We start from the raw sequence: 12,940 nt of genomic DNA on the forward strand, positions 1-12,940 counted from the left end.
GTAAGTAATAGAGAGCGATTAAATTGAGAAAATTCTATCTATCTACTCAGCCTGTATCCACCCACTGCTGGGTATAGGCCTCCTCTATTTCACGCCATCCTTTTCGGTATGAAAGTATCATACATTGCTTTCCGACGTACCTCACAATGTCATCCGACCACCGCGCACTATGGATCAAAAAATGGCTTTCATAGACATAGGGATTTCAAATTTTAAGTGGCTGTTTTTTTGCTGGATATAGCTTCTATTACCTATTACTATATAGGAAAATGATACCCGAGTTGATTCTGTGCAAGAGCAAATTATTTGTTTATTACAAATAAACATAAATCCTGAGACATATCAGCAATGTGTCACGTTAATATAAAAGACCTCCGTAGTCCAATGGTTGGGCTCACGATCCCATCCCATCACAAAAATCACTTTATGAGCTCTGGTTTGCTCTGGCCGATTGTCCGAAAGTAAGATGATCCGTGCTTCGGAATAGACGATAAGCCGTTTGATCTCGGTTACTACTTACTAATGTAAGTACGTACACGTTACAGGGCTCTTTGGTGGCTCAACAATAACCCTGACACCAGGGGTGATGACGTTGATTATCCTGCACGACACTGCTCATAACTATCTTTCTTTCTGTCTACTCTATAGAAGAATATAAAACGAATAAATAACATTTAATAAACAACTGTCACCTATATTAAATGCAACGTATGCGATAGCTTTTATTCATTTTTAATTACCTCAAAAAGCCAATGACTTTTGCAATTTGCACGCGAAGCAAAGACATTAAGTGACATGCAATAATTCGGCGCCACGCGTTCGTAACGACGTGGCTATTATGACGCTTGTTAATTACCCGCCACGTCGACAATCACGACGGCATGCCATTGCCATGTGACACGTTGTAATGCCTTGAACGTGAAGGTGGTATTTTGTGATTATTATTGCATTGATCTGTAATAATAATGTGTGTAAGCATGTCTATTCTCTCTCTCTCATTCAGCGCTTAGAGTCGGCCCACTCGAGTCGATTTATACCTTCAAATAGAATCACAGACGACGCCCTGAGCTGAAGTTCGCGCTCAACTGGGCACCTTCAGGCCAGTTGTCTTAAATTTTGTACTGGGTGAGAACCAGTATTATGGGCGAATTATGCGGCGAATCTACAATAAATCAAGTCAAAAAAGGTCCATTCGAAATTACGTGTTGATCTTGGGTCAGTCTTCTTCTACCGTGTGGGTTATGAGGTGGATTACCAACCTCATCAACTCTGGTGTCAGGGTTATTATTCACAATTCAATTTGGGTTAATGGCGCTATGATGTTCTCTGAGTGACTTGTGGGTGTATCGCAAATCTTTGTATGGTAATATGCGATTTTTTTTAAATGCAGTATCTAGCAAGGACACAACCACTTTTTTCTGCGGCGAAGCAAAAAGGAGGGTTATGTGTTTGACCGCTATGTACGTACGTGTGTATGCACGACCGTTCCAACCTAACTTCTTAACTACCTGTCAGAATTTAATAAATGTAGTGTCACTAGAAGCGTCTTGATAGTACTGTGGTTATAGGCTATGTGACGTTACGCTAAATTCAATGTGGCGCCCTCTCAAAGAAGATAAACAGGATGAAAAAGAAATATTTCGTTTCATATGAATTTGTGTTGTGTATCAAAATATGGAAGGGCTTAATTTGCACATTTCAAATATGTAAATATTATTCAAATTCAAATTCAAAAATATCTTTATTCAGTAGGTAACATAGTTACACTTTGAATCGTCAATTTTTACATAACGAACGTCTCATCCGACTAAAACTACTGCAGCTTCTCACAACCTGTATAGCCGGGGAAAAGAAGCTGCAAGAAAAACCTCGGCACAGGGCCCTAGACGTTCTTTAAAAAAAAAAAAAAAAAAAACATAAAATATTGATATACAATTAATATTATTATTATTTGCCGTCTGCCTATCTGTCATAAATAAACCAATTTTTTTGTTTCATACTTTTTGGAGCATGATATTCCGCCGGTTATATTTTTTAAGCTCTAATACAAGCCACTGGATCGGATGCTCTCCCTTTTGAATCTTAAATGAGATCCAATCGTGCTGTATTTGAACTACCCGAACTCCATGCATATTTCCGATCAAAAGGCGCATGCAACAGAATTCCTCTTTATGGGAATTTGATCAATTGTGCACGTCCCTTTGTCGGCGAGTGTTGTTTAAGAACTCGATTCGAAATCATGATAAATATTCAACTTAATCAACAAGGTTAACTTTATAAGAATCTCTCTAATATTTTTTACATACATACATACTTACATACATAAACTCATGCCTATTTCCCACCGGGGATATAATATCTAATATTTTTTAATTTAAATTTAAACTATCACAAATCGTTTTCGATAGTAGGAACGGCGTAAAAAAAATTGTTTCTTAAGTGACCGCTGGAGGCGCTGTAAAATAACATGTGTCCTGGGTTCGATTCCCGGTGGGGACATATCACAAAAAATACTTTGTGGTCCCTAGTTTGGTTAGGACATTAAAGGCTGATCACCTGATTGTCCGAAAGTAAGATGATCCGTGCTTCGGAAGGCAAGTTAAACCGTTGGTCCCGTTTACTACTTACTTATGTAAGTAAGTAGTCTTTACATGAGCCATGTCGTAGTAACCCAGGGTTGATGAGGTTGGTACTCCACATCACAACCCACACGATAGAAGTAGAATACGTCAAAAAAAACTGTACAACCAGTGGTGGCCCTAGCAAAAATATTTCGGTGGTGCAAAACCTCAAAAACACCCCTTAGCCCCTTAAAATACAAAATTTTTCGATTAGTTTATGAACACCGAAATTTACCTGTTTTTTTTTTTAAATGTTGTTTTCGGCCACCCGGTGTGAGTTTTATGTGGCCGCAATCTATCCCGATGTTTGCGGCCAGGTTGGACCAGTCTTGGTTGATTTTGAGCGGTGCGCCTTCAGGCCCTGAGGGGGGGGGAGGCTCATTACGTCGCCTGGGGCCTGTTTAATAAAACTTACAATTGTAAATTACAATGACAATTTGATGTACATTGCAAAGTGTGTGATCACGAATATTTTGCAGTTTCATATTAGCTACGTAATGGACACCAAATTGTCAATTGTAATTTACAATTGTAAGTTTTATGAAACAGACCCCTGAAGGCGCACCGCTCGCACCGCCCTAGGGCTGCCACTGCGTACGTTTATCTCCGTAGATAAGATTCGCTGTGAGAACGCGATAGGTCTATGGAGATGATGGTAGCCACTCAGTTTATCGCCAATAATGGAACAATGACTACTAGGTACTTGATAAATTCCCGGCACACCACTCGTAAACCATTTTACGAGCACTAGAACCGCGTAACAACCTGTCGGATAGACGAGTTGTGTGGTAATTAGTACGCTTACAATGTGCTGTCGACGAGCTCGTCTTGATAATTATATCGACTGCTAAAGCAGGACAATTCTAGATATGAATTCATTATGTAAAAAAGCTCATAAGATTAATTATTACCTAAATGATAAAAATGCCTGGTATTTAATGTGTCCTCAATAATTCTCAGTATTTGTCTCTTTTCCCTTACAGACAGAAGAGGCAAGATGATTGGACACCTAATAAGACACGACCAATTCATTAAAAACATCATAGAAGGAAAGCTAGAAGGAAAGAGAGGAAGGGGAAGACCAAGAAGAGCTTACATGGAACAGATTAAAGAAAAAGTTAACGTCGTGTCTTATAGGGAAGTCAAGGAATTGGCCTTTGATAGACTGGAATGGAAAATGCTGCACCGACAAGAGCGTGGCTCTTAAATTGATGATGATGATTTAATGTGTTCCTGTAATTATTAAATAACTTGTATACCTACATTGATTTAAAAGATGTGTTGCTGTTGCAGTTTCTTGTCACTTCTTCTCCTCGGCCATAACACCTTGAAAAATGACGTCGATTCAATAATATAAAATTGCACTTCAGCAAGTTTATCCATGATAATTACGTTAAATACATGATTCCGATTTTTGATTTCTTTTGCTTAACGATGGTAGAAGTAAAGAAGCACATTCCGGATTTTTGTGTGTGAATCTTACTTCTTAACGGCTTAAATAGACTAAAGTTATGCCACATTTGAGTAAATCAAGCTTGTACCAAGCTCGCTAGTACGCAAGGGAGAATGAGAATGGCCCTTTTATTGCCTATTATTATTTAAATAAAATAAAAAATCATATTTATTAAAAAAAATATATTATATGTATAGTAAATAATAATAAGTAAAAACCTTTAGAGAGTATAATAAATTTAACACTATGTTGTAAAGATAGATTCTGGGAATCCGGAAGTCCTTAAGGCTAGAGAGAATAGGCATTTGGTAGGTAAGGGTAATCCACACTAGACCACATCGTACTTACCATCAGTTGTAGTCATAATGTAGTTAAACGCGAGCCTATATTATTTTATTTAACAAAATAAATAGATAAACAGCCAATATACACTTCAACCAACCAGAGAGAGAACTTTAGGAGGAGGGGGGGAGGATAGGAATTTATTTAATACCTGTGGTCCTCGAAGATTGTCACTTCTATAATTGATTACGTCAACATTTCTTCTCCAATTCCTTACCTTCACAACTCATGAGCTTTTCATTAGAATAAACATTCAACAAAATCTCCACCAAAACATACGCAATTATTACTACCAAGATAATTCAGTGGGGTCCATAACATTACCTAATTAATACTTACCACAGACCACTAAATGTTTGGATTTACTCATCGTCAACACATCCTCTAGACTCCTCTTCTTCTCTCGTGTGGGTTGTGAGGTGGATTACCAACCCCATCAACCCTGGTGTCAGGGTTACTATTGAGCCGCCAAAGGCTCCTGACATTACTCATGTAACGAACACTTACTTACATCAGTAAGTAGTAAGCAGCCCATTCAATTGGCGCCTGTTCAGTGTTTGTGTGCAATAAAGTGTATATTTATTCGTTCATTCAATAAACAGAAAGAAAAAACAATATTATTGCCGGACACCACAGACACAGACAGACAGGTACATTACATTCAACACAGGACAGAAACCACATGGAAATCAATACAAAAAAAGAACACCACGACCAGTGCGTGTTGCCAGTGATGACCTACGGCAGTGAGACGTGGCCGCTTACTATGGGTCTCGTGAGGAGGCTCGGTGTCGCTCAGCGGGCTATGGAGAGAGCTATGCTCGGTATTTCCCTGCTCGATCGAATCAGAAATGAGGAGATCCGCAGGAGAACTAAAGTCACCGACATAGCTCGGAACATTGCAAAGCTGAAGTGGCAGTGGGCAGGACACATAGCGAGGAGAACCGATGGCCGATGGGGCGGAAAGGTTCTGGAATGGCGACCACGCGTCGGACGACGCTCAGTGGGTAGGCCCGCTACAAGGTGGACCGACGATCTGGTGAAGGTCGCGGGACGCCGCTGGATGCGGGCAGCGCAGGACCGATCGTCGTGGAGATCCTTGGGGGAGGCCTATGCCCAACAGTGGGCGTCATACGGCTGATGATGATCAGCCGATGCGTCCTAAATGCAACGCAATAGGTGTCTATTTGGTTGTATCGCCGATGGTTATACTCGTAGACCCAAACAAAGGGCCCTGTCCACAACACACCACTTCAAAACGACCAACAAACTCGAATAAGAGTGCTTCACACATCAATCATGATTTCTAATTAATTGACTGAGTCCTCTTGTGAGGGTCGAGATTAAACGTAGGTGTGGTCATTTAATTGAGGACCTTTTATTAGTTGGTAATAAGAGCCGAAACACATCACAGATGTAGTGTAAAGATAATATTAGGTCAAATAGGTTTTATTATCGTGTGGTCTTGGGATGAGGCCGAAGGTATCGGAGGAAGGTATCCTAACGCTCCTGACATGGCTCCTGTAACGTCTATTAACTTGCATCATTAAGTAGTAACCGGGACCAACGGCTTAACGTGCCTTCCGAAGCACTGATCATCTTACTTTCGGACAATCAGGTGATCAGCCTGTAATATCCTAACCAAACTAGGGATCACAAAGTGATTTTTGTGATATGTCTAAACCGGGATTCGACCCCGAGATCTCCGGATCGTGAGTCGAACGCTCGAACTACTGGATCACGGAGACCGTTACTCACTCAGCTGGGCCCGCAGAATTCCAGCATCACGGATCACGACGCCGCATATGATGAGTGAGGTCCATTTATTGAGGACACAGATATTAGAAAGTTTGAGGATGCCCACGACCACCATAAATTATTCTCTCTCTCTCTCTCTGTCTCTCTCTCTCTGTCTCTCTCTCTCTTTATTTAAGAGCTGCGCTCTTGTCGGTGGAGCAATCGCCATTCCTCTCTTCTTCCCGCCAAATCCTTCACCTCCTAATACGACACGACCTGCACCTTCTCTTTTATTTTTTTCATAAATGTTCTCCTAGGTCTACCCCTTCCTCTCTTCCTTCTAATTTTTCCTTCTATGATGTTTATTATAAATGAATCGTGTCAGGTGGCAATCATATTTCCTCACCGGTTCTCTATAGTTTTCATTATGGTTCTCCTTTCTTCAACTCTTTATAAATAAATTATTATGATTAGGTATTTCAACCAACATCTTTTAGCATATGCCCGCGGATTCGCTAGCCTTAAATTCGGGGTAACACGGTTCCCCTTTCCTAAACATAAACATAAACTGCCTATATACGTCCCACTGCTGGGCACAGGCCTCCCCTCAATCAACCGGAGGGGGTATGGAGCATACTCCACCACGCTGCTCCACTGCGGGTTGGTGAAGACCCCTTTCCTAATGTACCAAAATTTAACATACTACAACTCTATGCTTTCTCTTCACCACTTCAATTATCTCCACTTAAAAAATACCATGTCCATTGGTCGCTCCGTTTTGGCGTGAAAGACGGACGAACATACAGACACACACACTTTCGCATTTATAATGAGTATGTATTTGATGTCAAATTTTACATTATGATGACATTTTCTCATAATTTTTTTTTCAGGTAAATATTTTCTTTCTTTTTTCGCTTAATATTTAAGGCATTAACACGACATCTAAACTATCCATAAATTTATATTTGCGTCGCAAAATGTTTGTCGTGTTACACGATAGCGTATCTCGTAATTGGGTGCAATTTGCTTAATTTGCAATTTAATTAACAGTCTAGTATTTTTGACTAAATAGAATAATATTCTGTCACCTCCTTAACATCACATAAGCTCACGACTATACCCCAATTGGGGTAGTCAGTGGCACATTCATTCCCATACCGAGTTTTCTGTTAGACCAAGCTCTCACCTCCATCTTTTCTTATAACCATTGTTTTCTAATATATATGTATATATTTGCTGCTGATTCCAGTAAACACCTCTAAATTTATTTTAAGTTATACCTTTCATTTTCTTATGCGCCGAAAAGGAAAGGGATGGATAATCGACAGACATAAAAGTCATGGAACACACGTCAATTGAAGAAAAAAAATCCCTTTAAAATTGTTATATGGGCCAATAACTCGACAGAATTAAGTTGCATTCATATGCGAGATGCCTGCTTTATTCACCCAGGTTATTCTTTCATTTTAAAATGAACAGTTGTCAATCATCCGTCTCTTTCGTTTCGGCGAATAAGAAAATGACGGGTATAACTTAAAATAAAATTATGGAATAAATAAAACAAGACAACTTGGCACGTTCAATTCAAAATTATTATTTATTTCTTAAATTCAATGACAGGTTATATTATTACATCTTATACACTTATTTAGATAATTATATCTCACCTTTTATTTACATTTAACATTATTGTACTCAATTGGTATACTTTCCACCATAAATACTAACATTTGGTTTTGAAACATTTTGCTGGTTTGATCCGCTTAAGAACGCTATATTTAGTGTTGTTTAGTACTCTGTAAATATACAGGGTGTTAGTGACATCGTACTGAACACCGAGGGGCTTAAGCTCATGATTCTGAGTTGATATCAAGTTGAGTTTTCCATCGCAAAATTATAGAAATGAAAATATTATTAAAAAAAAAAAACACAAAAACTTTCATGAATTTTCAGACAGGAAATTCAATTTGATATCAAGTCAGAACATGGTCTGACATCCCCCTCAGTAAAAGCCTGTTAGTGACATCGTATCGAATACCGGCGGGGGAGATGATTCAGCTCATGATATTAACTCAGAGTCATGGTCTGAATCATCCTTTTCATTCAGTTCGGCGTCACTAATACCCAGTATGTTATTAAAGGACTCAAATTTAATTAAACAAGATAATAGTTGAAAGTTATAAAAAATATGAGCCGAAGTTACGTGATCCTTTCATTGAATTGTTTCACATTAGATGCTTTGTATGTCTTGCCAATCACTAACTTATATGCTTTGTTATTACTATTGCCCATCTCGTCAAAGCAGCAATTTCAAAAGAAGATCAAACTCAACAAACGTATCATCAACTGCATATACATATGAACTGCAAAATGTTCAACTTTGAAAAATATTCAGCGCTTTTACAGTCGAAAAATACGAGTATGTTAGTGCAGTGATATATTTTTCACAAGAGTCAGAAAAAATGTACTGAAAATTGAGGGAAAAGTTTTTTGGCGAAAAGTCGCAGGTCGAAAGAGGGTAGGTGAACTTTTTTGGCATATGTTATCTAGCGAAGTCAATTTCAGAAAAATTAACGGTGCCACTCATTCTGAAAGTTCGGAAAATATGGCTTGTTTTATACTTGTTGCTTAATTTTTTTTCTTATTGATCAGGAGGGGATGTATAAAGGCTGTTTTTGTTTCATGTTATGTTTTTTAAGTGTACTTATTAACATGACATAACATTAGGGTGGATGAGATCGGTAATCCACACAATAACAGAAGATGACATACTATAGCAACACCCCTGTATCCCCGAAGGTGTAGGCAGTATAGTGTAGTAATGTACCTGTCTGTCTGTGTCTGTGGTGTCCGGAAGTAATAAATGTTTCTTTCTTTCTTTATATATCTTTTCGCGGGTTGAAAAGTCAAACAGACAGTCGCTTCTGTAAAAAACGGACCTGTCAAATTTTCAGATCTGGCAAGCGGACCCCGTGCAACTTAAAAATACAATTATATTCGCCAGGGCTAGATTTATGAGAATTTAAAGCATTCTATCGTGTGGGTTATGACGATTACCAACCACATCAACCCTGGTGTTAGGGTTATTATTTATTTTAAATGAATTCCTGTTATAAAACGGGAAGTACCCTACAAAGTAAGTTTACTTCGCCAAAAACTAACCGTTTAAAACTTCGAGAATAACTTTTGTCTTGACAGCTATCGCCAACATTATGCAAATGGAATCTCCGAGCCGAGCTTTTTACTTTTCACGGAAAGATAAAATTAAATTCAACGTCTATTCTGCCATTATTATCCTTAAAGGCTTGATGTTTCTATGTCTGTTACTACTTTAAACTTGGTATTAAACTTTAGTCTTCGTTGAGGTGGATTACCAACCTCAGCAACCCTGGTGTCAGGGTTACTATTGAGCTGCCAAAGTCCTCTCACATGACTCATGTAACGACTACGTACTTACATCGGTAATTAGTAACCGGGACCAACGGCTTAACGTGCCTTCCGAAGCACGGATCGTCTTACTTTGCGACAATCAGGCGATTAGCCTGTAATGTTAAGACATTACTAGGATCACAAAGTGATTTTTGTGTTATGTCCCCACCGGGATTTGAACCCAGGACCTCCGGATCGTGAGCCCAACGCTCAACCACTGGACCATGGAGAAAGTCGTTTTATTATGATGCGTAGCTAGCTTGGCAATATGTTTTTTCACATAATCTCAAGCAAAACTGATTAAATACCTCCCACGTGCGTAACCTGATTGACTACCCTTATTGTCCTAAGTCTCCAATATGACGTATAAATTAGGAGACCGCATTGATGAAAGAGTTTCTTGGAATGCCAAAGAAATAGAAAAAAAGGTTTCTTCAAACAAAGCCTCATCACACATAAATGATGATAGACACTAGGAAGCCAAATGTATACCATATTTTTCGACGAAAAAGCGCTTACAACGATCTGAAAGAGTACTTTAATTTATATAAGGAAATATAACATGGTCACAGTATAGATAAAATAATATGTTATTACGGGAAAAATACTTACAGCAATAAAAAACTTAGCAATTCACTGATCTCTGATAATGCATGGTAATTAAATAACTTATAAATGATAGCTTGTGAGTGATAAGACTTTAGTAATGTGTGGAGTGACTGCGGGACTCAATGCTCTGATACAGAAAGAAACAAATCATTAACAAAAATTACTAGTGAGAGGTACATCCATCGCAAAATGAAATGAGTAACCACGCTTTACCGAGCTTTCTGTTAGACCAATACAATACAAATAAACTTTATTGCACCAAAATAAAAAGAAATAATTACAAAAAGACTCTCAACTAAGTACATGGCAAATGGCGGCCTTATCGCTTGAAGCGATTTCTTCCAGACAACCATAAGGTGAGGAAAAAATGTAAAAATTGAACGATTGCGGGTACAAACTATAAGTACAGCTTACCAATAAATACATACAAACCAACGTGATAGATAGTGAGCCCGAACCGCTGTCTTTAAGGGCCGAGCTAACTATGTTAGGGAAAATTTTATAAACAACTCATAGGTGCAAATCCGGTACCAGGGTTAGAACAGACAATACCCAAAACTAAACCTGTCACACATAGGCCAGTCAACATCTCCCTAGAGTTATTCCGTTTTTCACGGGGTCCGCTTATCTAACACGAAGATTTGACCGGTCTGGTTTTTTCTAGAAGCGTCTGCCTGTCTGACATTCCAACCCGCGAAGGGAAAGCCAACCCAATACAGGTTAGGTCACCAACCTCCGAAATGCAATTCTCGGGAATGTAGGTTTCCCCATAATGTTCTTACTTCACCGCAGATCACGTGATAATAATTTACGATCCAAACATGAATTTGAAAACAAATTCGAAAATAATTAGGCCTATGCTGGGACTCGGAACCTGCGACCTCAAATTGAGGGTCAAGCGTACACACACAGGACAGTGACTTTTATAAAAGTACCTAAAGAAAATAACTTTTAAAAACAAGGAAAATCGCCCGAAAATTCATCGGTGGAAACGCTAAGAACACACCTAACCTTAGATGTCAATCAAATCCGAATACCTATTGTACTCAATGCTAATTCAATCAATCATATTAGAGGCTGACAGGACTTGTCGGCATAGTAACTGAAGCATCCATAATAGGGAGTATCAATGCCTAAGTGATTTACGGTTCAACGGAATATATTACCTGCCTTCGCGGCATGGCGACGGCACGGACATTTTACGTGACTTGTAAATTTGCTGCAAATGACATTAGTAATCGGACAAATGGGGAGCGAGGGTTCTCACCCAATAGGCCTGGTGGAACCTAGTGGGACGCGAACCTACGCTCAGGGCGAGGAATATATTTCAAAGAATTAATCGACCCTATTAGGCCGATAGATAAGCGCTGAACCGAGGAAATCGTCGACCACGTCTATAGGGTCGATATATGGATAATTCGCGTCGCGGCGGGGTTACCGTATAGAGCCTTCTGTACAACTTGTAAAGATTAATACTTCTCTTCGAGAAACCTTAATCTGAAAGCAGATAAGGATTCTTTCTTACCGTACGCGCTGTCAGAACCTTAAAAGTTTCGTATGGGATTGTAATATTATATAGAAATAAAATCGATTTTTGTTGTATCAACTAAAACTGCACACTGAGTAACATCCGAACTTTTACTGAACGGAAATCTCTGTGAGTGCAATTTGGAATAATCCTGATATGTTTTTAATATAAAATACCTTCATCAAATGCAATTGAATTTTTGTATTTACTTATTAACAATTTGATAATATTTTTTCGAGACTTCAAGTTGTCTTTGATTATTCGTGGCACTACTCATGACGTCATCAGTTAGCATCAAGCGAGATTGAAAAAATACTTAGTCATGACTAATATCATGTACCCACTTTAGAACCCTGTCGCATTATCATATTGACGTTTAATGAGACAAACGGTTTCATTTGAAATAAGTTAATGTGACATGGTATCAAAGTATATACATATTTGTAGTCGTGACCGTACACATAAAGATAACAAATATTAAATTGAAATTAAATCTTTGCAAATACCTAAAATACACAAACAAACTTAACCTATAAACAAAAGAAACAATTTTTGTTTTTATATATAGCACTTATAAAGACACAAAAACTAATAATTCTGACTTAAAACTCGTCATAATAACGATTCCAATTGATTAATTCGCATACGTAAAACGGATAGCTATTGATATTGTTGATAATAGATGTTGCACCGTCCCGCACCAAATTGTGATAAATGTTTTCTTGCCACTGGTTGCCTGGAAGAAATTGCTGCTTAGCAATAAGGCCGCCGTGTATCTTTCGTCCATGTGTGTAACACTTGTTTTGTATGTTGTGTGCAATTAAGTATTTGTGTTTCTATCATACACTAGTCTAAGGACTTAAGCAAAGTTACCTCCCAGCTTGACTATTATTACGGGTTCGAGTCACTTCCGAGTCAGAGTTATTCGCTTTTGTCTCTCAACAATGAATTATTTATAACAAAACATCAACCTGTTTTGTACTTTATCTATACTGTGACAAAAATACACATTTTACAAAGACGTTATCCAATTTCCTGACGGCCTGATGACTGCAGCATACATAAAGAAAATATAGTCAATAGTAAATGTAGGAATAGGTGAATCTGTTGTATGGGAGCTGAAGAGTTGTTTCCATGCTGCATCGCCGCAGGAGTCTCGCCTGGAACAATACATACATGTTTAGTATTTAATGATGCAACGGCCTGTATCCTGCAAAT

The 12,940-nt window shown here is 38.5% G+C and overlaps 1 protein-coding gene across 1 annotated transcript in view; it reads right to left on the minus strand.

Moving 5' to 3' along the window:
* Nucleotides 1-11,903: 11,903 nt before the first annotated feature.
* Nucleotides 11,904-12,940, minus strand: part of LOC126377558 (uncharacterized) — a 111,155-nt gene continuing 110,118 nt past the window's right edge. Inside the window, exon 8 of the mRNA XM_050025355.1 lies at nucleotides 11,904-12,882. Coding sequence (XP_049881312.1) covers nucleotides 12,746-12,882 — 137 coding nt within the window. The 3' untranslated portion in view covers nucleotides 11,904-12,745. The remainder of the gene's footprint in view (nucleotides 12,883-12,940) is intronic.

The sequence above is a fragment of the Pectinophora gossypiella genome, chromosome 23, assembly GCF_024362695.1.
Source record: "Pectinophora gossypiella chromosome 23, ilPecGoss1.1, whole genome shotgun sequence".
NCBI lineage: Eukaryota > Metazoa > Arthropoda > Insecta > Lepidoptera > Gelechiidae > Pectinophora > Pectinophora gossypiella.